Raw genomic sequence first — 27,097 nt, 5'->3', positions numbered from 1 at the left:
TGGTGATTTGTTCAAGGGAGGGGCCTTGAGAAAGGGGGCAAGTAGGTGTGCACTAAGGTACAGGTGAGGAATGCCCTGTGGGGAGGGAGAGTTACGTGAGGGACTTCGTGCTCCCTGGGGAGAGGGACCTCGACTCTCATTCCAGTGGCCTTGTGCACACCTGAGCCGGGCCTGTGGCAGGTGAGGAGCGGTGGTGTCTGGGCTGAATTGCTGCCTCACCTTACATGAAGTTTCTGGCTCTTTATTCCTGTTTGATTTTTCCACACCCAATCTCTTTCCCACAAATGCTTCTGTCATCCCTAATTTCCTGGAAACCAGACTGGAGCAGCTGTTGCTGCTTCCAGTCCCAAGTGCTGGAACGGGAGCAGCTCCCGTGCCTGCCGGGACACTGGCGTATACCCTTGTGGGCAGGGCTCAGGCTCAACACTGAGAGACAACGCCCATGTGTGGCTCTGGTGGTCAGTAGGTGACTGCGTGACTCAGCAGCCACAGGACAGGCACAGTACCCACAGAACCTCCTTCATGGGGCAGAGTGTTTTCCCATTTCAAGGGTCAGCCAGCTGGGGGCCAAGCTGGGGCCAGATGCCAGATCAGGTTCCTGGGCCAAGGTTCATTTCACACAGCCAAGTGGCATGCCATAAAGACTGTTCTGGGGGAGGGGGGAAGGGACTAGTACTCCAGATCATTTCAGAGGAGCGTAAAGAAAAAGAAAAAGGGCTAGGGAGATGGCCCTGCTGACTTGGAGGAAAAGGACGGGAAATGCTTTGAATGTGGACCTACCCAAATCCTGCAGGACCAAGCACACCCACAGGACTGCCTGGAGGGGAGCTGCAGACACCACTGCTGGTGGTGAAGGCCAGGGACACTGGCTCCCTTTGCTGGCTGAACTCTGCTCAACTCTCAAAGCCACGGCCAGTGCTTAGGCTCCTGAAGACCCAGCCACATTTTTCTGTCTAATGACAGCTCTCCTGAGGTGCCAGGTCCAGGGGCACCATCCCCACCTCGGCTGGAGGGAGGCATGTCAGCATCTTTCTGTCACTAGCCCACTGGGCAGCAGTGGGCAGCTTTTCCCATCTCCTGCTCTCACAGCCTGTCCCAGCGTGGTTGTGTCTTTGTTCATCCCCTGGGTCCTTGGATGACTCCTCTCCAGGGAGGAGGGAAGCATGGGGCTGGAGGCGGGGCCTAGGGAGCCCGGCAGTGCTTTGTTGCCTCACTTGCTTTAAGTACTAACTTCTTGTCCTGCCTCCAACACCTGAATCTGACGGGAGTAGAAAGTCCTCTCTCTCCAGGCAAAACACCTGGGAAAGGGCAGCTGGATGGCTCAGTTAGTTAGAGTGTGAGCTCTGGGCAACAGGTTTGCCAGTTCGATTCCCACATGGGCCAGCGAGCTGCACCCTCCACAGCTAGAATGAAGACAATGAGCTGCTGCTGAGCTGCCACTGAGCTCCCAGCGACCGGATGGCTCAGTTGGTTGGAACGCATGCTCTCAACCACAAGGCTGTGGTTCGACTCCTGCAAGGGATGGTATGGTGGCCTGCGCCCCCTGCAACTAACAACTGGCAGCTGGACCTGGAGCTGAGCTGCGCCCTCCACAACTACGATTGAAAGGACAACAACTTGACTTGGAAAAGTCCCGGAAGTACACACTGTTCCCCAATAAAGTCCTGTTCCCCTTCCCCAATAAAATCTTAAAAAAAAAAAAAAAAGCCTGGGAAAGAGGACAATTTCTCTGCTTGCCCTTTTCCTTCAAGATATCTACAGGCACACCTTGTTTTATTGTGCTTCACAGGTGTTGCTTTTTTTTTTTCAAACTGAAAGCAAGAACCTCCACCAGCAAAAGGATTACCACTCACTTTATGGCAATCGTACTTTATTGCAGAGGTCTGGAACCCGACCTGCACTGTCTCCGAGATCTGCCTGCAGTAATGTTAAGGGAAGGAGAGAATTCTTACTGCCGTGTTTCCCCGAAAATAAGACCTCACTGGACCATAGTGTGGGGGCAGAGCCCCAGAAAGTAGTTTCCAGGCTCTCGGCCTCACATAGAAAGCTGCTGGCTCAGGTAGTAAATGGCCATCAACTGTGATGGGATGGCCATCAGCTGTGGCTAGTTGGCCGTCAGCTGTAACCAGTGAGCCATTGGCCACTAATATAACTGCTGTGGCTATGCTAGCAGAGAGAAGAGAGAAGAATGGGGGCTAGCAAGAGGATGGCGGTTTGCGGACAGTGTGGATCCAGCCTCCAGTGAGAATATAGTGCCGCCAGAGAGAATATAGTGGTATGACTCCCCTACCTATGGCTCCGTGGGTGTTCCTTTTTGGCCTCACCATATCCTGCATTCTTGTGTGGGGAGCAGGAGCAGAGACCCTGCAGGCCGCCCCGCATGACAATCAGCTCTAATGTATCTTTTGGAGCAACAATTAATATAAGACCTGGTCTTATATTATTATATTATTTTATATTATCGGGTCTTATAGTAAAATAAGACCGGGTTTTATATTATGTTTGCTCCAAAAGATGCATTAGAGCTGATGGTCTGGCGAGGTCTTATTTTCGGGGAAACACGGTATATAGCAGTGGATCTCTTCCAACCACAACAAAGACGGTGACGTGAAGGGCAGGAACAATGGCCTGGAAAGGATGGGAGAAGCAGAGGGCACACGGCCCTGCTGGAGGCCTGCTGTGGGGGCAGCTGGTCCTGGTGCTGGAGCTTGTCAAGGATGGGAGGCTCCCTCCAGCCCTTGGTTTTATGGGCACATCCCAGGCCCCTGAGGGTGTGAGTTTACTTACTGAGGGGAAAATGACCCTCTTCCACACAGGAGAAAAAATATAACGGCTGACCTTATTTTGGTTGTTGGCCCCACGCGGAGTGCAAAGGGCTGGAGGGTACGTGGAGTGTGCGCTACCACGTCTGAACAAAGGTACTTTCTGCTTGTTCCCTCTTTCTTTGCTTGAATGACTATAAAAGTCTGAGTCACGAACAGGGTCAGCAGGGCTCTTCACCTACATAGAACTTTACACGTATGTGTAAACTACTGCAAAGTCGGCACTAAGGGATGTTCATTCCTCTCTACAGAAAACATTTTTTTTTTTTAAAAAGATTTTATTGGGGAAGGGGAACAGTGTGTACTTCCAGGCCTTTTTTCCAAATCAAGTTGTTGTTCTTTCAGTCTTAGTTGTGGAGGGCGCAGCTCAGCTCCAGGTCCAGTTGCCATTGCTAGTTGCAGGGGGCGCAGCCCACCATCCCTTGCAGGAGTCGAACCGGCAACCTTGTGGTTGAGAGGACTCGCTCCAACCAACTGAGACACCTGGGAGCTCAGTGGCAGCGCAGCTCAAGGTGCCGTGTTCAATTTTTAGTTGCAGGGAGCGCTGCGCACCATCTCTTGCGGGACTCGAGGAATTGAACTGGCAACCTTGTGGTTGAGAGCCCACTGGCCCATGTGGGAATCGAACTGGCAGCCTTCGGAGTTAGGAGCATGGAGCTCTAACCGCCTGAGCCACCGGGCCGGCGGGCCGGCCCAACATGTCCTTTCTTGATGCTTCTTCCAAACCTCCTCCCACAGCAGCACTTGGTAGCCCTGGGGCTGCTCTCACATCTTCCAGGAGCAGCGGCTGAGGCCTTTCTGAAGTGGTTCCTTTGAAGACACTCTGGGGCTGCCACCCCTCAGGAGTCAAGACTCTGGCTTCTTCTCTGGGTTGCAGATGAGGCAGCAGGGAAAAGACGGGGCGTCCCCTTGAGCCAGGAGTACTGGTTTGTTCCAACGCTGTGTAAGGCCCCAGTACTAACTCAGGCTCAGCACTGCGCAGCTGCAGGCACACACCCAGCCCCAGCCTGTCTGAATGTCTGAACACTGCCTGTCTGTAGCAGTCTATATCTAATAAACTAAGATCCTGAAACAGAGGGTTCAGCCCAACATTTTTTTAAACTAAAGCTTATTGGAGTGACAACAGCCCAACATTTAAAATAATTAAAAATAAACCCCCAACTCCGTTGGCTCACCAGATAGACCTGGCATGACCTTGGGCAGTGGGGAGCCAGCCCCTGGAGGTGCTGGGAGCCCCTTGTGCTCAGCCCTCCTCGAGTTTCTCACCCTTCTCCAAGGCGAATGGTAGTTATCATCATGGAAGTTGTGGGTGCATCAGCACAGGCCCTGATTAAAGAATCTCAGACCCTTCAATGTACCGCCTTCCCCATCCTGTGGGTTGCTTACCAGCCCAGGTGAGACAGAAGCAGGCAGGCACTGGCCAGTTAAATGATGGGCCTGACTACGTCTGAAGTCGGGAGGAGGCAGGACAAGCTCCACGTCTGAACATTGACCTTGATCTTGCCTTACTCACATCCTACTGCCTTCACGTGTGGACAGACACCAAACCTCGTCCTCACTTCACGAGAGCATTGGGAGGTGGCTCCTCTCTCAAGGGCACTCCAGAAGTCCCTTCCCCTGGGCTGGCGGATGCTCCATCTGTCACTTTGCAGACCATTCAATAGAGCTGCATCCTTCCAGACTCCAGGCTATTTACTGCTGCAGGAAGATCTCCCACTTGGACCCTGCTTAGCTCTCAGGCCGGGGTCAAACCACAGCTGATCCCATCTGGGGCCAAAGGCTGAAATCCAGCCTCCTTTGAACTAGATGTCCACTCTGGTTCAGAAAGGACATGCTGGGGGCAGGGGAAAGAAGTGTGTGTGCGTGCACACACGTGTGTGCATCATGGGACACTGTCTCCCCTCCCTGTCTGTCCTGGTCACAGGTGGCTTCTGAAGCAGAGAGGGGGAGACCAGCTTCCCTGTGTACGCCTCAGGGCAGGGGACACAAGGAGTGGGTCTGTCACAAAATGCTACAGGCCATCTGGGAGCATCACTGGAGCGTGTCCGTGGATCCTGGGGCGCCTGGTCTAACACGCTCCTTGGTTCGGGAGGACAAGGTGTGGCTCTGGCCACCCCCCGGGCTAGTGCTTTGGTGGGACATAACCCACCTAGGAGGATGGTTTCTTACCCTCCTCATTGAGAATCACTAGGGGGAGGACCTTCCGATCAGGTAACACAAAGGAGGAGGGGTCTCCTTACGTGGGCCAGTTTGGCTAGTTTGTAAAGTGAAATGAAGTGGCACATTCTCTCTTTATCATTTTCCACTCTGATTACTAAGAAGGGACCATGAGGATTCAGAGTTCAGGAGGGATTTCGAAACCATCAGACATGGTTGTTTCTTGGAAAGAAAGGGGAATGTGCTTCTGACGGGCCGTTTCCTGTGGCTCCCCAGTGCTCCTTCTTGGCTGCCTACCTAACAGGCACCAGTTTCTGCTGCTGGGGTTGCTGTGAACTGCAGCCAAATCCTGTCTGCTTCCAGTGCTAGTCAGTAGCCCTCTGAGGAACAAAAGGTGACAGGTGACTACCAAACTCCTCTCTTTCCCGGCAGGCACGTGTCATAATCCATCTTTTCTTTTAGGAATTTAGGGCCACAGTATATTCACGCAAGCTGTTGTTTCTAGCTGAGATGTCTACATCTGGGTCAGCTGGGTCCTTTTCTTCTTCTGGAATAGCTGGCAATATAGCCAGAAGGCTCTGGGCGTCAGCTTCCAAGGCAGTGACCTCCAGCTGACCTCTAAGCTGGGCAAGGCTCACCTCCACCCATCTATTGACCTTTTTTTTCTCTCTCATTACTGCTCCAGAGGGAAGCATCGTGTCTTTGGAATTAGCTCCATGGATCATGATGAAGTCAGCTACACTCCTGATGGGTCAACACACCATGGGTGGAGGACAGAGCTGGACTCTGCCTCTGTTTGGAAAATTAGCCCAGGAGGCTTCTTGTAGCAGAGAGAGGAGAGTTAGCCAGGATTATTCCCTTCAAATCTCGGGGATGTTTCCAGTCTGAAGAAGGGTGGCATCAGCTCTCTGAGACCCTATGCACTGAATTTACTCGGGGACACGGATACATCTGAATGATTAGGCCTACAGGCTGTAGGCCCCATACCCTGGGCTCCCAGGCCAGCTGTCCAAGGCCAGAGCCCAGGTAGGCCCAGGAGCAGCACCGGCGAGGAAGGCTGCCAGGACACAGGGTCACTCTGACTTGGAGACTCTCTAGGACACGCTTCTTCTCTTCACGAGGGTGTACTGAGACTTGGTTTTGAAGAGAAGCTTCTTACCACACTGGGTTGCTTCTGACATTTTCTCAAGTGGTGACAGTTGATGGCTGAGCCAGGATAACATGGAGAACTGAAAAAAGCACAAACTAAAAAAAAAAAAATTGTCCTCTTTAAACAACCTTGTACACACCCACACAACACTGGACACAGTGCCTTGCACAGATGCCCTACCTGGAAAAGGCAGGTGGTGGACGCAGAAATGCATCCTGGCTCACTGCCAAGTCTAGTACAACCACTTAAGAAATACACTGTTTCTTTGAAAACTTTTACTGCGCACAAAATGGCCCATTCCCCTTTGTAGCTCAGTTGTTACCACCTTTGAAATTTTTTCTTTACATTTTCTCCACTTTCTGCCTCACGGAGAATTTTCTTCTCTTTGGAAAGCATAAATAGTCTATCACCGGCTCGAAAACAACTGGAGGATGGCCCCTGGGGACGAAGGCCCAAAGGCGTCGTCTGAGCAGTTCAGAACCCACACCACGGTTGGCCAGCCCTACTGCTAGCGACTGACCCCAGGGAGGCGTGCCAGCTGCTGCCCGCTCTCCGCAATGCTGAGCCTGGCTGCCCACTGGGTTGGTCGGCCTTGTGTGCGAGCTCACCCGGCCGTGGGCATTTCAGATAAATACATAGCCTGCTCCCCCTACCCTCAAGGGAACTTACCTCTCAGGAAGAAAACCTGCCTGGAGCTGCATGCATTACCAGAGCTGGAAAGCATGTCACCAGGGTACTAAAGAAACTGCAAACTAGTGATTGTGACATGGGAGCTGTAAAAAGAAGTGCCCTACTAGAACTGAAGTTGTGATACTGTTGGGAGTGGAGAGCTGGGAAACATTTGACGGGTTTGTGGATTTTGAAAGCTTCTCTGTGAAGTCTTCAGCCCCCTCTGTAGTGGCTGAAGGCAGCAGTGCGTGCTGTGGAAGGATGCGGCAAGGCCCAGACAGTAACACCTGCTGCTCCCCCTCCATCAGGCCACTCGGAGGTCACTGTGGCCACATCCCTTCCCAGCCACTTCTTTGTTCTGGGTTAGGAGGAGTTACAGGGACTGAGGCAGCTCTCCTAGGGCGTGGCCAGGCACGATGGTCTTTGAGAGGGGGAAGCTTAGGGAAAAGGCCACACAGGCGATGAAGGTCCTTCCCAAGTTGAATTTTATTGAAAGATCGGGGTTTAAAGATGGAATCTAGGACACCTCCCTCCCCATTTTAAGAAAAGAGAATAAAAACAGAGACTCTGCCTGCCTCACCAGCAAACAGGAAGTGAAGAAGTCAGAGCGCAGGGCTGCTAGCAGCACGCCTCCTGGATTTTCACAGGAGCGAGATGGCAGCTTTTGGACAAAGTGAAGAATGAGACAGGTTCTTTGCTCCTCTGTAGTGAGAATGAATGTTCAAGTTGAGGCACGGTGTGTTCCCCATGGAAGTTCCAAGGTCAGCACAGACGCCCGACGCATCCTGCCCTCAGGTTGCCTTGGAGAGTTTCCAGGCCTCTGTGGTTTCTATAGAGGCCCATCCCCACAGGAGTCGGATGGAGGACCCTCCCAGACTGGCCTGGCACTGGTGGGCCTCCTCCCTGGGCTGACTGTGTGCTAATTCTGCGGCTGGACAAACACTGCCCCACCACTGCTCCACAGCCAGCCTCTGGCTGAATCATGAGAAATGAGCAGAGTTTGGCCCAAAGAGCTGGTTACATGGTACTTAGCATCCCATCTCCTCATGAAGACCTGGGTACCAGGATGTTTGGGCTGCAGCTGCTACCTGTGGGTGAGAAACCGACCGACACCCCTTTCTACCCGGTGGCCCTGAGGCTGGGCTGAGGTATTGTCACCAGCCAGATCGATGACAAGGCCCCACCAGGCACTGTCTCAGCCAGCCTCAGAGCCACCCCAACTTTCCTTAATAAACGTGTTGTGGAAGCTGAAACCCTATCATCCAAACAGAAAAAATACGGGTTCTGCAGAGCCAGTGTTCCCATAGGGAGGAGGAGGCATCTGTGCCTGCTGGTCCGGCCTCAGACAGGGCTGAAATGTCTCCTTGACAAGTGAGAGGTGCAGACATAAAGTCTGGTGCCAGAGTGAGAATAGGATGCCAGGTGAAGGAGGAGGAGCTGGCCACAAAACAGAGGAGGGGACAGAAGAGCGGTGAGCAGGGGCCCCCACAAGGGTCTTAGCCAGCTGGGGCAGTAACAGCAGGAAGAAGGCTAATAAATAGATGGCTGCAACAGTGTTCAGTCAGGCTGGGATGGGGCACCTCTGTCACTCCCACGGCAGGTGCCAGGTGATCAGTGTCTCTAGTACAGATATAAAAATGAAGTTGCTTCTTTTCAAGTATTTAAAAAAATAAGTTAATTGACAAAAAGGGTCCAAAGCGGCTGAGTGTCTTGCCAGGTTGTCAGCTTCATTTCAATGTGCAAACGCAGGAAAAATACCGAGGATGACTCCTGCCCCAATCTAAGCCCTGGACAGTGACAACGCCTGTCAACTGGGGGCTTGAAATGTAGAGACTCATCCGTCCTCCAAAGTCAGCATTTTCCAGTGTTAAAATGGTTGTGACATAAAAGCAAAATGCAGCAATCCACAGGCCTCAGGTCACAGTCAGAGAGAGGCCTGGGGCATTTGGCCACGTGGTCCAGTGTGTGGGGTGGGCCGGGAAGCAGGCCCCCCCCCCCCCCGGGTCCTCCTTACTTGCATAATGAACTCAGGAGCTGGCCCCCCTGGCTTCCCTGCAAGGCTGGGGCAGCCATCACCCTGATTGGCCATGGCCCCTCTCCTGGTCTTGAGTCACATGTGGCTTTCCTGGGCTGTTTCCTTCACTTCTTTGGTGGTGCTTTAGGGAGCATGAAGACAGTTGCCCCTCCTCTCTGTGGGTTGTACTCTGGGGGCTGTGGTTCTGACAGGAGGCAGCATCCTTCTTTGATCAAATGTGTCTGTGCAAGGAGTACACATCACCGTGCGTCCTCGGGGCACGTGCAGGCCTTTCTTCCCCCACGTTATGCTCCATGATCGTCTCTCCCCGGAGCCAGCAGGAAGTCAGGCCACATCTCTCCGAGGAGGCGAAGCCACCTCAGTAATTCCCTTCACCTGGGGTCTCCCACAGCAGACACTTGACCCACTTTCAAGAGGCACGTGGACACTGAGCGCAAACTCCCAGGAGGTGCCAGGCCTTCTCAGATCTGGGATCCGGGGTCTGGGAGAGCCCAGCCCGGGTCAGGCAGATGCACAGGCCAGTGGCCAGTGTGTGGGTGGAGCTCAGGACCAGTTTAGGCTGAAGCCCTTGGACAGCATGGCGGCCTCCAGGTCCTTATCTTCCTCCTTCTCCCGGAGTCGCTGCTCCTCTAGCAGAGCTACGAGGGCATCTCTCTGCTCCACCACCTCCAGCATCTCGTTCAGGATCTTCTTCTCCTCCGACAGCTCCTCCTCAGTCTTCAGGTGATCTGGGCAGTGGCCAAAGACATTAGGTCTGCAGGGCCAGGAGCAGGAGGCCACCTGCACCACCAGTGCAGCCCACCCTGGCGCCCCTTACCCCTTACCTTCCACTGCCATCCGCTCCCGGAGCTCCTGCTGCAGTCGGCTCTGCCGGTCCTCCAGTTCCAGCTCCCGGGCGCTATATGGCAGGGAAGGGGAGGGAGATAGCAATGGTGACTTGGGGACCATATGTCCTCATGCCCTAAACCAGGAAGGAGCTGTGCCCCTGCTGTGACAGGCACTGAGCTTGCCCTCTCCTCCCCCCCATGGGCCCCCAGTCTATGGCCACTCACAAGATCATGAGCTCGGACTCATAGCGCACCATGGTGTTTTTCTCCTGCACCAGCTTGAACCACTCCTGCATCAGCCTGGGGTCATCCTTCTTGCCCATGCCTGCGGAGAGAGAGGCCTGTCAGGTGCGGGGAGGACTGCTGCCCACCCGTCCAGCAGGAGCGTCACACTGGGGCAAATGTGCAAAGAGAGCCGAGCAGGATGCTGCCGGAACACTCCCAAGCCAGGTTGTTTGCCTGCAGCTGTGATCGGGGTGCCTCCCCGTCCCCCAGGGACTATGGGGGGCCTGCGCTTCCCACTTGTCCTTCCCAGGCCCGGCCCTCACCCCTTAGCAACCTGGTCACTGCTTGTTTGGCCCTCTTTCCTCAGTGGTTTTCCTCTGCTATGTGTTAAGTGCTTTGTCCTCCTTTTTTCTTTCTTTCATTCATTTAATATTTATTTGGTACTTGCTCTGTATTATCAACAGGCCTGCTTTGAGGAAACCAGCCTAATGATGAAGGAACATGTGAATTTATACACCACACTCTGCCTCCTTTGAAGTCACACTAACTCAGCTCTCTCTGGGCACTGCCCCCTTGGGGCCTCTGGCACTAAGGTCACATCATTTCTGTTATCCTAAACAAACACTCTCCCAGCTGACTTGCACGGGACAGCTGTCAGGTTTCTCTCCAGGGCAGAGAAACACCAGCAGACCAGACGCTCAGAGGCGGCTCTCCCTGCTCTGACGCAGCCCAGGCAGCAGGGCCGGGCCGGGGCCTGCCTGCTGACTCAGGCTGCCCTGCACCCAGGCTGACTGACAGCCTGACCCCGCTGGGCTGAACTGCAGCACGAGGACGCAAGAACTTCGTGAGGAATCAAGCCACCCAAGGAGGGAACAGACTCCTTGTCCTCGGAGCACACAGCAGCTCAGGCCACTGTGTGGTCCTGCCTGAGGACGAAAGACAGGCTATGTCAGTCATCCTGCAATATTTTTGGGTTCCAAACCATTTTGAGAATCTCAGAAAAGCCAGGGACTCTCTCCCTGGAAAAATGCATGTATATACATCCAACAATTTCATATAGAACTTGAGGGTGTTCCCGGCTTCCTGAAGTCCATCCATGGGCCCCAGGTGAAGAGGCGCTGGACTGGGGAGTCTTTCAAAGGCTTTCCATTTTATGAATCACTTGGTTGGATGCTCTATCCAGTGAAGACCAAACCCAGAAACATACGGGGTAAACCTTCCAGTGGGACGACTCTTGTGCCAAGTTTTCCTACATTCTTCCCACCTGACTTGCTTGCACACTGTTCAAAGACAACTCTTTCTGCAGTGTTGTTTGCTTGACATACGAGACCCAAGCCAGTTAGTCTTTCAATGGGGCCACGCTCTGAATTACATTCATATAAGCAGGGGGTTAATGTATGTGCTGTGCCCCAGTGCACATGCAGCTGTGCTCCCAAGGTCAAGTCCTGTCCCTGAGTTCTACTCTGGAGGATGCACGCTCCCTCCCAACTGGTGGAGCCTGCCACTGTGGAGCACATGCGGAAGTGCTGGGGGCCAAAGCTCTCCTCCCCCAGCCCGATAGACTTGGCTCTTCGGCTTTTAAATCAGCCTACAGCTCAGTTCCATGCATTCCTTTCTGAGCATCTCTGCACAGTGTGCCCACGTGGCCATGGAAGATGGAGCCCTGAGGCATGCAAGCTGTCCAGTTGGCAAGCCTCTCCCTCCTTCCCACCTCCCCAGAACTCCAAGGGGAGACATCGAACGCCACTCATGAGCTATGGTAGAGACTGTTCACAGCCAACGAGCAAAGGTATATGGCGGGATGGGTGAACATCAAATGTGGGCACCATGGAGGACAGAGGAGAGGTTAGCAAGGGTTAGTCATGACCACACGCCCCCTCCCCTTCCCACATGCCTTTTCAACGACAATCTTATCACCGCAACAGACTTCAAATCAGACAAACTTAAAAAAAACCACACACACACTCAGCAAGACACAGGGTAGAGAAGTTTGCTTTTAGTGGTTGTTTGGAAAAGAAGTTTGGGGCTTTGTGCAGACCAGTCTTTGTAAGGACAGTATTCCTCGACTCACCAGTGCAAATCATTGCCACACAGGTGGGATGTGCCTCACCTGTGACCCTGGCCACTCGAGCTGTTGGATTTGAGACTGAAAGGCCAACCACAAATGGTGGTGAATACTGTGGCATGCTGTGCTGTGGCCTGGAAAGCCCTCGGGCTTCACTCTGTACCCGTCCTCCCCTGAGACAGTCAAAGGGATACTGTACCTTGTAAGAAACTGCCACATACTCATGGAGTTTTGTAACAGGGCTATCAAGTGTCAGAGAAAGAAAGAGCTGGGTTGTGGGTCCCTGTGTAACTAGTGTTGCTATGGCCCTGGGGGCAGTGGGGTGAGGTTGGGGAGTTACGTTACCTTCCTGGACACAGCAAGGGCAGAAGGAGAGAGGTCTACGCCGTGGAGTCCCGCCACTGGGCTCAACTTCAAAAAGGACCAAACAAGGAAGAGCAGGAGGAGGAGGAGACGGAGAAAGACAAAATGGAAGAGGAGGAGGAGTTTGGAAGAGGAGAGGGACAGGGAGGAGGTGAAATAAAAAACAAGCAGAGGACAAAAAGCATAAAAAGTGAGAAAGGAACAACAGGAGGAAAAGAAAAAATACAAGAAATGGAAAAGCAGAAACAAGGGAAACAAAGTCTACAAATGAATTAAGTCCTTTTTTCAGCATGGAAACTGACAAGAGCAGACCCAGGCATGGCCGGCGGTCCCTGAAGTAGGCACATGGCTTAAAAAGGACCGCACATGCACATGGTCCTTCCCGATGGTGTGTGGCTCACAGGTACGGGGTTGCTCCTTCTTCCTCTAGTCCCCACGGGGAGGGAGGTGACTCTGGGTGTTACCATACAGGGTGGCTTTTTGGGTGTAGGGTGTAGGGTTCCCTCCTCAAAAATGCCCAAAGCACCTGGCACAGGCCTGCCTTGCTCTGTAGAGCAGATGGGTAAATACGTGGCCAAACGGCCTCTAGGTTTATGTTCATGGGCATGTGTGCTCCCGGTAAGACTGCACTTGGGTGTGTTTAAGGGGCGAGGAGGACTCTGTGGCTGACCACTGGGCCGACGGACAGCAGCTGTGTCTACAGGGCAGCAGCGCCCATCCTTATGTGGGCTTCTAGCGCTCGGACAGCTGCAATGCTTCCAACTCCAAGCCAGGGTGTGTTGGGGGAACGCGTCCACACAGAGGCAACTTCCACCAATCCGTTTCGCTATCCCCCCACATGCCAGGGAGAGCCAACCACCCCCTTTTCTTCTGCCCCTTCCATCTGCAGAGCTGGAGGAAGGGTGCCACACTTTGGACTGTAAGACCAAAAGGGAGCTGACAGGACATGCCAACACCCACAGTAACAATGCTGGTCAGAGTCGTGGATGGGGCAGCTGAGAGAAGACAGTGTGCAGAGAGACGCCTTTGAGACTTAGAAAGACCTGATGGTGACTCAAGGACAAGGGAGACGAGCTCGGCAGGGACCATCACAGAACCACAGGGGCACACACAGGAGACATGGAGCCCGCCCCAGGGGCAGGAGTGCCTCAGGAACTGTGGGTGGTGGGAAGGTAAACGGGTGTTTTTACAATTAGAGCAGGGTGTAAGTAACCCTGTTTTAGTCACCAGAAGGGCCAAATAGACAAGCTATTGGTTGAGACCCTTCTACTTTGCAGATGAGCAAATGCAGGCACCACATTTTCCTTTCCTTCAAGACCCTCACCGTGGTCTCCACAGGGCTTTGTGCATAGTGAGTCTGACACCAGTTACACTTCAAAACCAAAGCCAGAGAATGCGTGTGTGTGCGTGTGTGTGTGAAATGCTGATTATAACGTGTTCTCCACAGACATGACCGTGACCAGATGACATGCTGGGGTCGGGAAAAGGGTTCCTTTCTTAAAAAACACACTGCTTCATAGCTGATTTACAGTCAGCCTTCTTTGTTACAAAGTGTTGGTGCTCAGAACACCTGGGTAGATCCCATGAAACACTCCATCAACGAGCACTCTGTGCCACTTCCTGGGACTGATGTCACACCAGACAGGTGTGGTGTACAGTGCAAGTGTCCATATTCATTAAAGGCACAGTGACACGATGCCACAACACACCCCAAATAAGGAAGTATGTACCTGTATATTGAAAAATGTGTTTCTACACTCTGGATGTCACAAAACACAGCTTTTAAAAGCTTCTTTCATGTAGACCACATTCTTATATACGCTTTCCAATACAGAAGACAATGTGAGGTAACAGAATGTTCAGAACAGAAATTAGGAAATGAAATTAGAAAAGGCGTATCAGGTAAAGTAAGTGTTTTTTAAAAAAAAAGAATTCTTATAACAAGAGGCAGAAGGCGGGATGTAAAATGCCAGAAGAGCTGCCCCCTGATAAGCATGGTCATGACTTTCTTTACTTTCCTACATGCTCCAAATTTCCTTAATGTAGACTACCTTAATAATCAGAGAAACACCCAATACATATTGTTTTAAAAGAAGAAACTGGGGAGAAAACTGATTGGAAACATCGGACGAGGGGAGTTCTACCCAGACTCAAATCTGAAATGAGCAAAGGAAGCAGGGGTTCTGATTGTAATTTCTTTGCCCTTTTTGGAGATGTGAGAAATGCAGGATTTGGTTCACCAGTTCTAAGGACAAAGATGTGGTCGAGCTCATGGCAAGTAGAAGCTAAAATAGGGCTTTCAGTGCCAGGGGACTAGGTTCCTGCCTCTTTGTAGCAGCCACCACATTTATTCCCCCCAAACCATCTGCACCCCCTGGGCCCGTCATCACTTCTGAGCGACCCCAGGATCTGGTCCTGGTTGGGGCTTTTTACCAGCAGGTCTGTGGTCTGATCCTGACGGCTCTGCCTGCCCTCAGCGCTCTGAAAGCTCACCTGTTCCAATGTTTACCTCGGCAGCAAACTCACTTTTTTCCTCGGAAGAAACATTTCCTTTTGAAATGTGACCACCATCAGCAACTCTGGCACCCAGTCACCTGGACCTCTGGGGGTCGGTGACATGTGTCACTGAATTTTGAAAAGCAGCAGAAAGTCATCGTACAGTAAGGCATGTTTCATCAGATTCCAGTATGAGGCTTGAAACAAGTATGCTTAGTGCCTGATAGTTTCAAAACATTCTCACGTGTGTTGCTTCATGTGATCCTTACATTGGACCAGGGTGGCGACCTGATGGGTCTTAGCATATCTATCTTCAAATGAGGCATCTGAGGCTCAAAGAGGTTAATTGTGGCCAGCCTGATTAAAACTCAGATCTTCCTTTTCCATTCTGAAGTAAGAGTCGGCCCTCTTTAAAGGGCTCATGAGAGCTCCAGACAAATCTAACAGCAGACAGCTACTGCCGGCAGAGAAGTCACACAGACCCTACTCAGAATGCCAGGCTGGATAAGGGACCTCCAGGGTGACCTGGCTGGGGATACAGTGAAGCCAGGACCTGAATGCAGGCTTTGCCTTCCTAAGTTGGGGTGCTCCCCACATGACGGCTTTGCTTCTGACCTGCTTGGACACCTCCTCCAGGCCCTGCCTCTTGTGTGGCTCAGGGCTGGCCCAGGACCCAGTAGGCAGGTGGGAGAAGAGAACAATCATATGGCAACTCCCCCTTCTCTACACTTGTCCTTCCTGTATTTCCATCTTCCTCCAACTTCTTCAAGATACTTCACCCAAAGCACCCCTATGCCCCCCATTAGCTAACTGGATGAGATGTAAGGCTGGCTGGACAAAAATCACCCCTCAGGACACTGATCTCGGGTGTTCATTGGAAATGTGCACAAACCCGACTTCAGTTCTTTTGGGAGGCAGAATCCTAAGGTCCCAGCCCTGAGCCTGGGAGGCAGAGAAGGAGAGGTGAGGATGGGATTACGAAGCCTGGAGGGGCCACGACAAAAGCCAGTGAACACCGGGGACAACATGAGCTGTGAGGGGACTTGGCCTCAGGCACCGCATCTCCGATTTAGTCACTCAGTTCTGGCTGCTTCTATTTCATCTACTGACTTCTTATTGGTGCTAAACAAAAAACAATTAGAAATACCTCATAAGGACAATGGGCTTATATTAAGGACAAATAAATTATATAAGGATGTTGGAGCACCTCGGATGCCACCTGGCACTGTGCTAGTTACACACCAGCCCTGTTTTCTCTAAGAGACAAAGCATGGAAGTGTTACGAGTTGGAGGCAACAGATGAGGGCAGTCACAGCAGGAAAGCAAGTTGGTGGGCCAGTCTCCAGGATGACCGAAGCAAAGGAAAGTGGAGAACCGGGAGCCGACCTGGAGCTCAGCAGCAGCCATGGGGATGTGTCTGGTGCTCAGGCATTCACCTCCCACTGGACAGGCTCCTGGTTGCCCTTGTTGGATGAAGCAGCCATCACCACAGGCTCCTAGCTGGAGGGGCAGCTGCAGCGTGGGGAGGGCCAGCTAGGGAGAGGTCCCAGCCAGAATGCTGCGTTTCCCCATGGAAACACTGGTCGGACCTAGAATGGCAGAGCCTAGTACTGTGCCCTACAGCCATTAGGAAGAAAATGGGCTTAACAGCTGAGCTGCCATTTATAACTGCACTTCCACATGAAAATACAGAATTCCAAATAACCGGCTCATAAACATCCTACAGTGTAATCCTGTTAGAGGTCAAAATTGCCCCTCAACTTCCCTTTGGAGATCCTGCAGCTTGTTTCATACACAAACCTGTAAAGTACCCCCAGGTTAGATGATTTCCCTTCCAGCTATACTTTCGGAAAATCCTGCACATAGGAAGACATTCTTTTTGACTCTGACTTCCTTTCAGCCTCTGAACAAGCTCCAAGGTGTCACAGGTAGGAAAGGGGCACGCTTACTTCTCAGGTGTGTTTTGGGGTCCCATTTTCCTGCCGCAGGAGCCAGTGTCCACGGGCGGCCGAGAGCAGGCCTCACCCTGCCTGGGTGGGCCTCCCCGCCTCACCTTGTTCTGGCAGTAATGCCGTCCCTTTTTACTGGTAACTGACCCAGCACGGCAGCGATGCCTTTTATTCATTTCATGCTACAGATACTACCAGAATTTCGTTCTTTTCCTAGGAAACAGCAGGGACATTGCCGCTCATGCCAAGCTCAGCCTACCAGATTAAACTTGTAGAAAGCCACAAGTTCAGGCTGGGAGAATTTCTTGGTGGTTCAGGTACAGGAATGGGGCTTTCACTGATTTTCTTTTCCGTGTCCTTCAGGTTATGTGGCCTGAAGAAAGGCAAGCCCGACCAAAGGTTTTGTTGACTAAGTTTATACTTAACTGTCCTGACTCCTCCACCTAGGAAACCTACTTGCTCAGTATCAACGTCATGACCCTGACGTGAGGCAGCCTTTGCACGGAAGGCTGAGGTGCCCAGCGCCACACCCAGGGGCAATGATCAACACTGCGGCCTGACAGGGAGTCAGGTTTGCTGGTTTCCAGTGCTACAGAGTGGTAAGCGGGCCTGTGATAGGGTGAAGGCTTGTGGTCTGACAGGCCCGGTGTACATACACAAGACAGGGCTGGGGACTGCCTTTTATTATAAAACAGTGCAGAATGGATCTCTAGACTGGGGTGGGGGGGGGGAATGAAGGACAAAAAAAGAAAACAGCATGTAAGAACTGAGCTCCGGCACACACACACATGCGTGTGCGAACACACACGCACACACACGTGTACATTCACATGCAACACTCATGCACACAGAAGAATGCTGGGGAATCTCAAGGATTGTAAAGTTACTGAGCAAAAACAGCCAGACTAATACTCAGACCAAACAGACAAGCCAAAATCTACCAACATCAAATTCAAGGGAGCAAACAGAACAGGAAGACCCAGAAGGAAGGGGAAGTGGGCAGGCATGGGGTGTGGGACAGGCCCCGTGCCTCCTACCCCAAGTCACCAGCAACAAGGAAAGACCACTTTCTAGCCGTTTATGCACATTTCTAAACCATTTGTGTTCTTTCAATTTCCTTTGGAGACAAGCCTAGAGGTGAGGTCTCTGAAAACTAGAAATTAGGTGTATATATTTTTAATTGAAAGTTATTCTGAAGAGATCTGGTTTGATCTAAAGATTTCTATTCATCTATCTGTCTAGTGTAACAAAATGTGGTGACTGGGCACTGTAGGGGAGCCTGCTCAGTGTCCAGGGGAGAAGAGGGAGGGGAGTGAGGTCACTTGGGGATGCTTCTTCTCTGGCCCAAGGCTCATTCTGTGTCCTCTAATGGTTTCTTTAGGAATCACAAGGTGCAGCTATGTGAAGAAAGGATCTGTATTCCATGTACTCTGGGCTCAAAAAGAGACTTAATATGGAGTTGGAGCCGTTATACAGGTAGCTGAGAGTCATCCAAAGACCCTCCAGAAACAACATAGTGTGATGAGCAGAGCACCGGGCGCCCGGACTCCTCAGCGCAGGACCTGACGCTGCCTGGAGCTTGTCTTGCCCACGGGAGACGTAAGACCAGCCCTGGGCACAGCAGTGGGGTTTCTGTGTGGCCTCTGTGGATGCATGAGCAATCAGATTCCACATTTCAGGCCTCAGATTTCAGAAGGGTAGTTTCTCCCCCAACTAATGAATATTACTAAGTGCTCCAAGCATGAAACATCAGCAGAAACTGAAAGGGACCTAATACTAGCATCTAAGTTTTCCTCCTGGAGCGTGACGGGAACAGGGCCAGAGGAACCCTGCCCTCTGCTTGTGGCACACAGTGACTCTCTGTGGAAGGGACAGTTCTCTCACGCTTCACGGGCGGAGCAGCGGCAGCCCCTCTGTGGTAAGCGGAACCCACAGGAGAAGTTTAAATTTTACACAGAAATCATAATGAGCTGAAAAAGAGAAAGTGATGAGAACCAAATAGCAGGGTGATAAGGTTTTTGAGGACGGGGTATTTTATAATTCAGAAGACACCCTGCATTTCTTCTTCGTATTTATTTCATTTCCCCCTGGAGTCCACGGACGTAGAAATGAAAACAGCCAACTACATTTTATCAAACTATGGGGATAAGGAAAACAAAACTAGACACATGAGGTAATCAGTGTGGCAACAGTATCTTGAAACAAGAGGGAAGGTGAATATAATTTTAAAGAAATGGGTTTTGACAGTTCCTTCCAGGAGATTTTGAATGAAAAAAAACGTTTTTCATACACCGAGATTCATTTAGAATGGACATAAACATTTCCCAGGGAGTGTTAGTGGGAGGTGGGAAAGAAGTCAAGGCCATTAGACAAGGAGCAGGGTTGTTAATTGCAACGTAAGCATCAGCCCTTTTACAGCCTCAATGGCCATGAGTGTCAAAGTCATGTCACACCAAAAGGTCTGGGCGCTGAAGGAGGCCGTGGGGTGTCTCTGTACTCTATACAGAGACACCACAACCCACCCCACAAGGCCGCCTCCTTACTGGTGGAGGGTCCTAAGTAGGAATCACAGAACCCGGCCTGTGGATTTTAAATGAATGGGCCACAAAGTGACTCTCTTAAAAGAATGAGATTATGGGGAAAAAATGAGAATGATTTCTGCCAGCTCTTCTGTTCCAAGACCACTGGTAGGCAAGGAGCCTGCAAGGGGAGGTGAAGAGGTCAGATTGCCCGACCAAGGATGCAGGAACCCAGGAAGGTGCCAGGGTGCCCCCTGGTCACTCTCAGAAGCAGCTGTCTGGCACTCCTTTTGACAAAATGGCAGCTTTTCAGGAGAGAAACTGCCCAGAGTCTAGAAACGAGACTCATGGATTGGTGTTTTCTAGAATCTAATACACATGGTGAGCTTTGTACAGCAAGACATCAAAAATGTTGAATTCATTTATAGTAGTGGTTTTCCTACTTTAGAGGGCATTTGAATCATCTAGAAGGTTTGTTAAAACACAGATAAGCAGACCTCACCCTTAGAGTTTGATTCAGCCGGTCTGGGTGGGGCCTGACAACCTGCATTTCTAACAAGCTCCCTGCTCATGCTGCTCTCGTCCAGGGGCCACACTCTGAGAACCAGTGCCTTAGATTTTTTCTGTCTTCACTGAAAAGAACTGCAAAGTCAGTCCCAAGACAGAGCAAGGAGGAAGGGATATTATTACAGGCATCCGTCAACGTAGTGTCAAGCTGGCGCCTGGGCAGAAATCACAGTGACACCATCCGTGCACCTGGGTCCCTCAGGGGGACAGGAGTGCACCCTACTGAAAATGGCTGAGCCTGAGTTCTTCACATGTTTGCTTCCTGCGTGTGGCTGGCAATGAGCTTCCTAGCGGATGTGACTCCCACAAACTGGGAGGGTGACCTCTAGGGCAGAGGTCACGTGGCGTGCGTGCGTAGATGCATGTGAGCACCTGTGCATGTGTACTGCCACCGCCAAACCACCACATGGTATTAGAAGGACCAGGAGGCAGATGCAAGGTTGACAGGTGGGGGCAGATGCACTCTTCTTATAGACAATTAAGGAAACTCCGGGCAGCAAAAGCTATCTGAACTCTCCCTGAGTGTGTGTAGCAGAGGGAAGGAGCTAGCACGCTGCTCCATTACGGCTGGAAAAGGGTCTGTGCTTTTGCCTTTGGTTACTGGGTTGGCTTCTTGTTGTTTGTGAGCTGGGACTGGGCAGAGGTGGGGAAAGGGTGTCAGCAGGGTTTGTCAGCACCAGGTGCCGCCATACATACCCCCCAGGTGCAAGTCGATGAGCTCGCTGTAATAAGACTCTCCCCAATAGTCTACAACAAGGAATTGGTGAAGAGAGTTACTGGGTCAGATCGCCCACCTCCCCACCACACCCCAAGCAATCAATGACAAGAAGCAAAAGAAACACACAGAGATCTGCAAGAGAGCGGAGAAAAACAGATGGAAAGCATGCATCTCTGTAAGTGCACATGTGTCCATGCATGCTGAGCTATGTACTTCCTGTTGGTGGTGGGGGGCCCACACTCAACCACAGGTGACAGAGTTAACAGCCAATAACAACATGATTCCTGTTTATACCTCTGATGCGTCGGACGAAAGGCCTTGGCTTTGCTGGGAATCCTGGCCTTGCTGGGATTCAATCTTATCTAACTAAGAAGATTTAAAAATATCAAGGGCGGATCAGGGGCTACTTCCTTCCTTAGTTTCTGAATATTAAAGCCCCAGTCTGAGGGGCTGAAGGCAGGACACGAACATCCTAAAAAGCTTGTTGCGGACACCCATCCTCAGGTCTAAAGGTACTCAGCGCTCTCCCGAGAACCCACATGCGTGACCCCAGTGGGGACTGTATCACACCCCTTGCAGAACCTCTTTTGCCCGACGGTTTGAGATGAAGAAGTCCCTGCTGCTTCTGGGATTAGCCCCCACTTCAGCTGCCTTCTCTCTAAGGCAGGAAACGAGCGGTGACTGTCTGCCTGAAGGCCGCGGAGGCTGGCTGGCTACCTGCACACCTAGCTTTTAGCTCCGTGTGGCTGGCCAGCAAGGGTATTATGCTCTTCCCGTGCCTGAGATGCAGAGCTGGGGACTTCCTCTGTCAAGCAGGAACAAGGTCACTGGGCTTGGGCAGGTGGTCCTCATCCTCCCAGAATCATGACACAGAGCACAGCACGAGTCGCTGCTCTCTCTCCCACTTCCCTCCACATCTCCCAATCTGAATGCTGATCCTGGCAACCTTTTGTTCCCCATCAGGGTTCCGCTTTCAAGAACGGACACCTCAGAAAGTAGAACGCAATCCTAGAATGGTTTTTCAACTCATGATCAAGGCTGATCCAGTGGTTTAAGTTTGAATCAAGGTTCCAGAAACAAAAGGGCTTTCCAGGTACTCTAGACCGAAGTCATGCCAGTCTCAATGTGGTCCTTGGCTTGAAGGCTCTGAACCTAACCTTATGGTCTGGACATTCATGAGCCTCAGACAATGTGAGACCAACAAGCCCATGTCAGAGCTCTTCTCTGAAAGGGCAGTTTGGCTGACTTGGCAGTCGGAACCCCCCGCCAGGTGAGACAGAACCACAAGCTGGCCAGATATATGCCCTCAGGACAGGGGCTGGCTAGCAGTGCTGGAAGATTTCAGACCACCATGCTCAACTAAGATTATCCAGGAGCAGCCAGGCTAACAAGAGCAAAGGAACAGCCAGTGTGCAGAGATTCGCCTCAGAGATGATCTCTGTCAAGTAGGAACAAGGTCATTGAACTTCTGACAATAGGCAAGCCTTGGATGTGATGTGCTTAAAATAAGAAAAGGAAAATACTACACTTGGAAATATATCTATGGTAGGAGCGATTATATTCTGAGAATTTCCCAAGTGTACCTTGGGGGATCTCTCAACGGAGCTACTAAAACCTGTCATTAAAAACAGGGCAGATGTGTATTTGGATGGAGATGTTGTGGTGAAGCCTTGCTTAGAAGAGAATGGACAAGCACGGTGGTTTTCAAACTGTTCTATGGAACCCTAGGTTTCCTCAAGTGCTGTTCCAGGGCTCCCCCAAACACCTGATTCACAAACACTTTAACTCACTTAAAAAAACCTACATAAGACACACCATGTTCAAATGTTTCATATGCCAACCTTTAACCCACTGAAGACCATTAACACATTCATTTGTGCTACCAGATAAACTGGTTTTTGTAAAGCTCCCAGGACCAAGTTTCGTCCGCCCTCTGTGTGCACTCCCTGTTAATGTCAGGGAAGAGGACACTTACACATTTATTTACATTCTGGCCTGCAGGCAGAGTGCCCATGTACAAGTGTACTTGGGAGTGTCCTGGGAGAGCCGTCGCTCAGAGAGACCCCGCGTCTCGAGCAGCCCATCACTGAGGTCGTCCTCCAGGTGGGGACCGTGCGTGTCATGACACCACAGCATAGTTGGTTTCTGTGCTCCCTGAATGTTGCGGAGGTTTTATCTGAGATCTATTCTTCATAAGGAATATGAACTACTGTTAGATTTGTTAGTGGTTCAAATGTGAAAACAATTTCCACTGCTCCACTTAAGCGTCAGGCTTCTAGAACATTTAACCCGCATACACGCTGAGACCTCAGGTAAGCTGTTAGAAAACTGTTACCATTTACAGAAAGTACGTCTGTGTAGCTGGATGTTCTGTATACCGCGCATCAGGTGTGCGCTGGGCTGAGGCACACCTCACTATAACCTGTATTTTCAAATTTATGTCTATTAACATTTTAGAATAATCATTTTTGATTTACATTTGAACTTATAATTCAGTTTGTAAAAAGGGTTCTATGCTAAAAAACAAGTTTGAAAACCACTGACTTAGATGAAATCCTGGTTGTATGTGCTTATGAAAAGATAATTACCTAACCAACTAGAAAGAGGAATTTTGGCAAAACCCTACGCCCGTCTTCAATGGTGCATTTCCTTTGACCCCTCGGCAGCCAGCAGCTAGAAGAACTGGCCTGAGGACATACACTGAAGCACTGTCACCAACCCAGAGTGCACGGCAGCCGGTACGTACATGAGCGCTTTATGCAAACCATCAACCCGGGGGCAGCTACCCGAACTCAGACCTGTGAGCAGCGGGCAGAACGTCCCCCTGGGGACTTGTGCTAATGAGGAAATGTAGCTGCACCTGCCTGTGGAGCTAGTCTGACTGTGCGCTTTCCATCTCAGCAGGAGTAGTCTGCAGGGAAAGGCTGGCGGGCCCAGGCCACCCTGATACTTTCTGCAGCATGGAAGGCAGTGAGGGCAGGGCCTTGTGAGCGGTGCACAGCATCTCTGGCATGTTTGAGCCAACACCCCCCCACCCCCCCTCCGGGGGTCAGGCTTCCCTGAGGAGGCCAAGTCAGGGCATGCAGGGCAGGCAGCAAACCACGGGGATGGTGGAGACACCACAGCGTCATTGGAAGCTGGGGACCCTTTTAGGTGACCATGAATCTCTACTCCTTGACACAGGGGCCAGTGCCTGCCTTGTAGTCACAGATCCCAGGCTTCTGACTTACTGGCTGCTCAGCAGTTCAAGTTTCTGCATTTTGTTTGGTGGCCCAGGCTTCCAGCAGTGAGCCCGGCATCAGACAAGGCACCAAACCAAGAACCTCACATCCTCACCTTTCTCCCTCATTCCCATCTCTTCACCTGCAGGTCATCACTGAGACGACTGTTAAGCTACAATTTCTAGGCCTGAAGGGCGTGGAAAGGAGACCACATCTGTGTGGCTCGACTCCCCCCATGTGAACTGCAGTCCTACAGAACCCCAGGAACTCATCTTGACACCAGGCATGTGTTATAAGGTCACTCTATTGGTCAGTTTTCCAGCAAGACCAGGCGGCAGCCACAAGCCCTATTCCTGGCTGCCTCTCACTGCCTCTTTGGTTTACAGACAGCCTGCCTACCAGGGGATGTACCACCCCACCCCTCTGCCACACTAGAATAAGGAAGAAATTAGGGGTCACTGCAAAAGTAGGTCACGGCTCTGCGGGGCATGTGCCCACAGGCTCTGAGCAGCCTGAGCAGGAGACGCAGCCGGAGAGCTGAAGGTAGCAGGTGGCACGTGGGAGGCAGGCCGGGGGCCCTGCTCGTGCAGTTCTGTGATGGTTCCTTGTGGTACAGTCTCCCTTACTCCCAGTTATTCTCTTCTGGAGAAATGACGGGGTGGAAAAGGAGGAGGAGGAAAGGAGGGGGCCCCAGTGCTTGCATCACCAGAGGAAGTGGACTGAGACTTCACTCTACAGTTAAACAGCAAGGCGTAAGAGAGGGCGGAACAACAGGCCTGGGCCCTGGGGCAGTCCCAACAGGGGTACTTTTCTTTCCTTTGCCTAACAGGAAGCCCTAAATTTCAGCCTGCTGGAAAAGAAGCTGAATTCCAGAGGAGGTGACGCAAAACCAGCCCTACCATGGGGGTTGGGTGGGGGCTCCCCTTGGAACAGAGCTCCTCACAAAGGAACCCTGACAGTACCTGCTTCACCACGGAGAGCCTTCTCCACAGCGACCCCTCTCTCCTCCAGCTGCCGCTGCTTCTCCTCCACCTGTTCCAGCTGCCGCTGGATAATCTATGGGAAAACAAAGCAGTAGAAGCATCCAACTTTGTCTCTTGTCTCCTAGCTTTCAGGAGGACAATAAACTACACAAACAGAGAGAGAGAAAAACAACTAAAGTAAGAAATTTGGAAAGGCCCTGGTCAATGGGCTCAGGCCTGGAATGTGAGGACCACATGTGTGTTCCACAGGCCCTGCTGCCCACGCAGACCCCGGGGCCCAGCATCGCCAGCCCCACGGTGCGTGGGTGCATATCAAGCAGTGAGCAACCCCCCAGGCAGGTCAGAGACAGGAAGTGGGTGTAAAGTCCTGCAGGAAGGATGACCCCCAGCCTCGGACCCTTCTGAAGGTGAGGCTGCCACAGCACCAGCAGGCGCTCTTGGGCAGGGCTGCAGACATCCTGTCTCCACAAGGTTTTAAAAAAAGAAAAAGAAATCTAGAATGGAGCCACCAGCCAGAATGTGACTGACCGCGTAGTGAGAAGTTCTTCCGTGACTGTGGGGAGTAACATGGGCAGAGGACGTGCAGCCCCCACAGGGGCAGCCAGTGCCATGTCACTGTAGAGAATGTGGTACAGAATAATGTGCAAGGAAAGGACTACAAGACTGGTGGGTTTTCATACTTGATGAAACATGCACTTCAGAGGAGTGCTCGCTGGTATTTGGATTTGCTGGCCATGTTTTCGTGGCTATACAGCTTTCGCTCAGTGTACTAAACTTTATGAATACGACTGCATATATGATTTCATTAGAAAAACCATATTGCATTGATATATTTTAATACTTCGTATGAAGAAATTACTTTTTGTCTCCCACCCCCCCACAATGTAGAATGACCCAGATCTATGAGGCCTGCAGACAGAGGACAGCTCTGAGCTCTAACCCCAGGCCTATCACGGGCCAAGGGGTCAAAGGTTGCCTCTTGAGAACAGTTCTTACAATTGAATGAATTGACTTTGCAGTGACTGTTCCAGAGTAAGGAATTTAGAAACTCCAAGTGTGGCTCTTCCTTTCCTACCAATAACGTCACAAAAACAAGGCTTGTGTAGTTGTTGCATCAAGCCAGAGGCTGTGGCCTGAGACTTCAGGGCTGTCATCTCAGGTAACGGGACACCCTATCTCCCTCTGCTCTGCCCTCATGGAGGATGAGGACAAGCTGGCTGGGGGGTGCTGCCCTGTGACCCCTGGGGAGCAGTGGTCCTGGTTTCACCTGGGCTCGATGCAGCCGCTTCAGTTCCTCTTGCTTGGCCTGTCTCCGAGCCGCCTTCTGCACACGCCGGGTCAGCTTGGCATTCAGTTCCTCCTCCGTGTATGTTCTTGGCTGGAGAGAAGGAGAGAGATTTCCTGAGGCGGGCGCAGCAGGCCTGAGAGGTTGGGCACTGGCAGCAGAGGCATGGACAGCACTGCCTCAGGCCGCAGAGTGCCCGCAGAGTGGACGGTGGGCCAGGGTGTGCGCAGATTCCCAGGCTGCAATGTGGCCAGAGCGTTGCTGGCACTGGTCCCTGCTGGAGCCCTAAATGGTACAGGGGACACCTCAAGCTCTCCAAGTGAGATGCTGTCCTACTGGAGGCACAGGAGGCTCAGTGGGGCCCCGCCCACTAGGGAGTTAACATGACAAAGGGACATATGCTCCTTTATCATTGACATCACCTGTCTCCCACAGAAGGACGTCTCCTCTTTTTAAGACTTTTGGGGGGTACAAATTTTGGTAAAATGTTCCCCATGCTTCCTGCTTCTTAGGAGGCAAAGAAAAAAAGAAAAATCAGGATCCTCTCATTTTCTTATTTGGCATCAAAAGCCACTTTCTTCGTACGAGCGATATTAATAAGGTTCTTTTAAGAAGTAACATTTGAATTAGGAAAACAGGGTTGCTTCTACTTTAAGCCTGAGTGAGCCCCAAACTAGCTAACAGTCTGAAGGAGCAACTATGGGGGGCGCCTGGACTGACCCTAGGGTGAACACCCCGGGGTCTGCACAGAGGCCACAAGAGGCCATTGAAGGGCAGGAAGGGAGCAGTCTGGCAGGGCATTTCAGCCAGTGCCATCAAGAACCAAGGCGGCAAGTGGCCAAAGCCAGGGCAATTCCACCTGCACATGTAGGTTTGAGGTGCAGGGAGTGAGCAGTGCCCATAAACACAGGGCAGGCACCGAGAGGCAAACGCTGGAGCCTCGATTTATAACGTCTTCTCTATTGCCTCCAAGAAAATGAAAAAAGGAGACTCTATAGACTTTACAGGAGACTTCAGGGGTGCATTCTAATAATCTTTATTCCAAG

At 51.6% G+C, this 27,097-nt stretch overlaps 1 protein-coding gene across 23 annotated transcripts in view; it reads right to left on the bottom strand.

Moving 5' to 3' along the window:
* Positions 1–7,260: 7,260 nt before the first annotated feature.
* Positions 7,261–27,097, bottom strand: part of MICAL3 (microtubule associated monooxygenase, calponin and LIM domain containing 3) — a 225,113-nt gene continuing 205,276 nt past the window's right edge. For 18 of the 23 annotated variants that reach the window (XM_074325093.1, XM_074325097.1, XM_074325094.1 and 15 more), the window contains 6 exons: positions 26,034–26,144; positions 24,746–24,839; positions 12,296–12,361; positions 9,886–9,985; positions 9,658–9,731; positions 7,261–9,561 (listed from right to left, as the gene is read on the bottom strand). In XM_074325093.1, the coding sequence (XP_074181194.1) occupies positions 9,377–9,561; positions 9,658–9,731; positions 9,886–9,985; positions 12,296–12,361; positions 24,746–24,839; positions 26,034–26,144 (630 nt within the window). In that variant the 3' untranslated portion in view covers positions 7,261–9,376. Of the gene's footprint in view, positions 9,562–9,657; positions 9,732–9,885; positions 9,986–12,295; positions 12,362–20,540; positions 20,592–24,745; positions 24,840–26,033; positions 26,145–27,097 lie in introns of all 23 variants that reach the window. The other 5 variants (XM_074325101.1, XM_074325104.1, XM_074325112.1 and 2 more) reach the window with 2 other exon arrangements.

Source organism: Rhinolophus sinicus, linkage group LG02, assembly GCF_036562045.2.
Source record: "Rhinolophus sinicus isolate RSC01 linkage group LG02, ASM3656204v1, whole genome shotgun sequence".
Classification (NCBI taxonomy): Eukaryota; Metazoa; Chordata; class Mammalia; order Chiroptera; family Rhinolophidae; genus Rhinolophus; species Rhinolophus sinicus.
The sequence above is the reverse complement of the archived record's forward strand: the minus strand, read 5'-3'. Positions and strand labels throughout refer to the sequence as shown.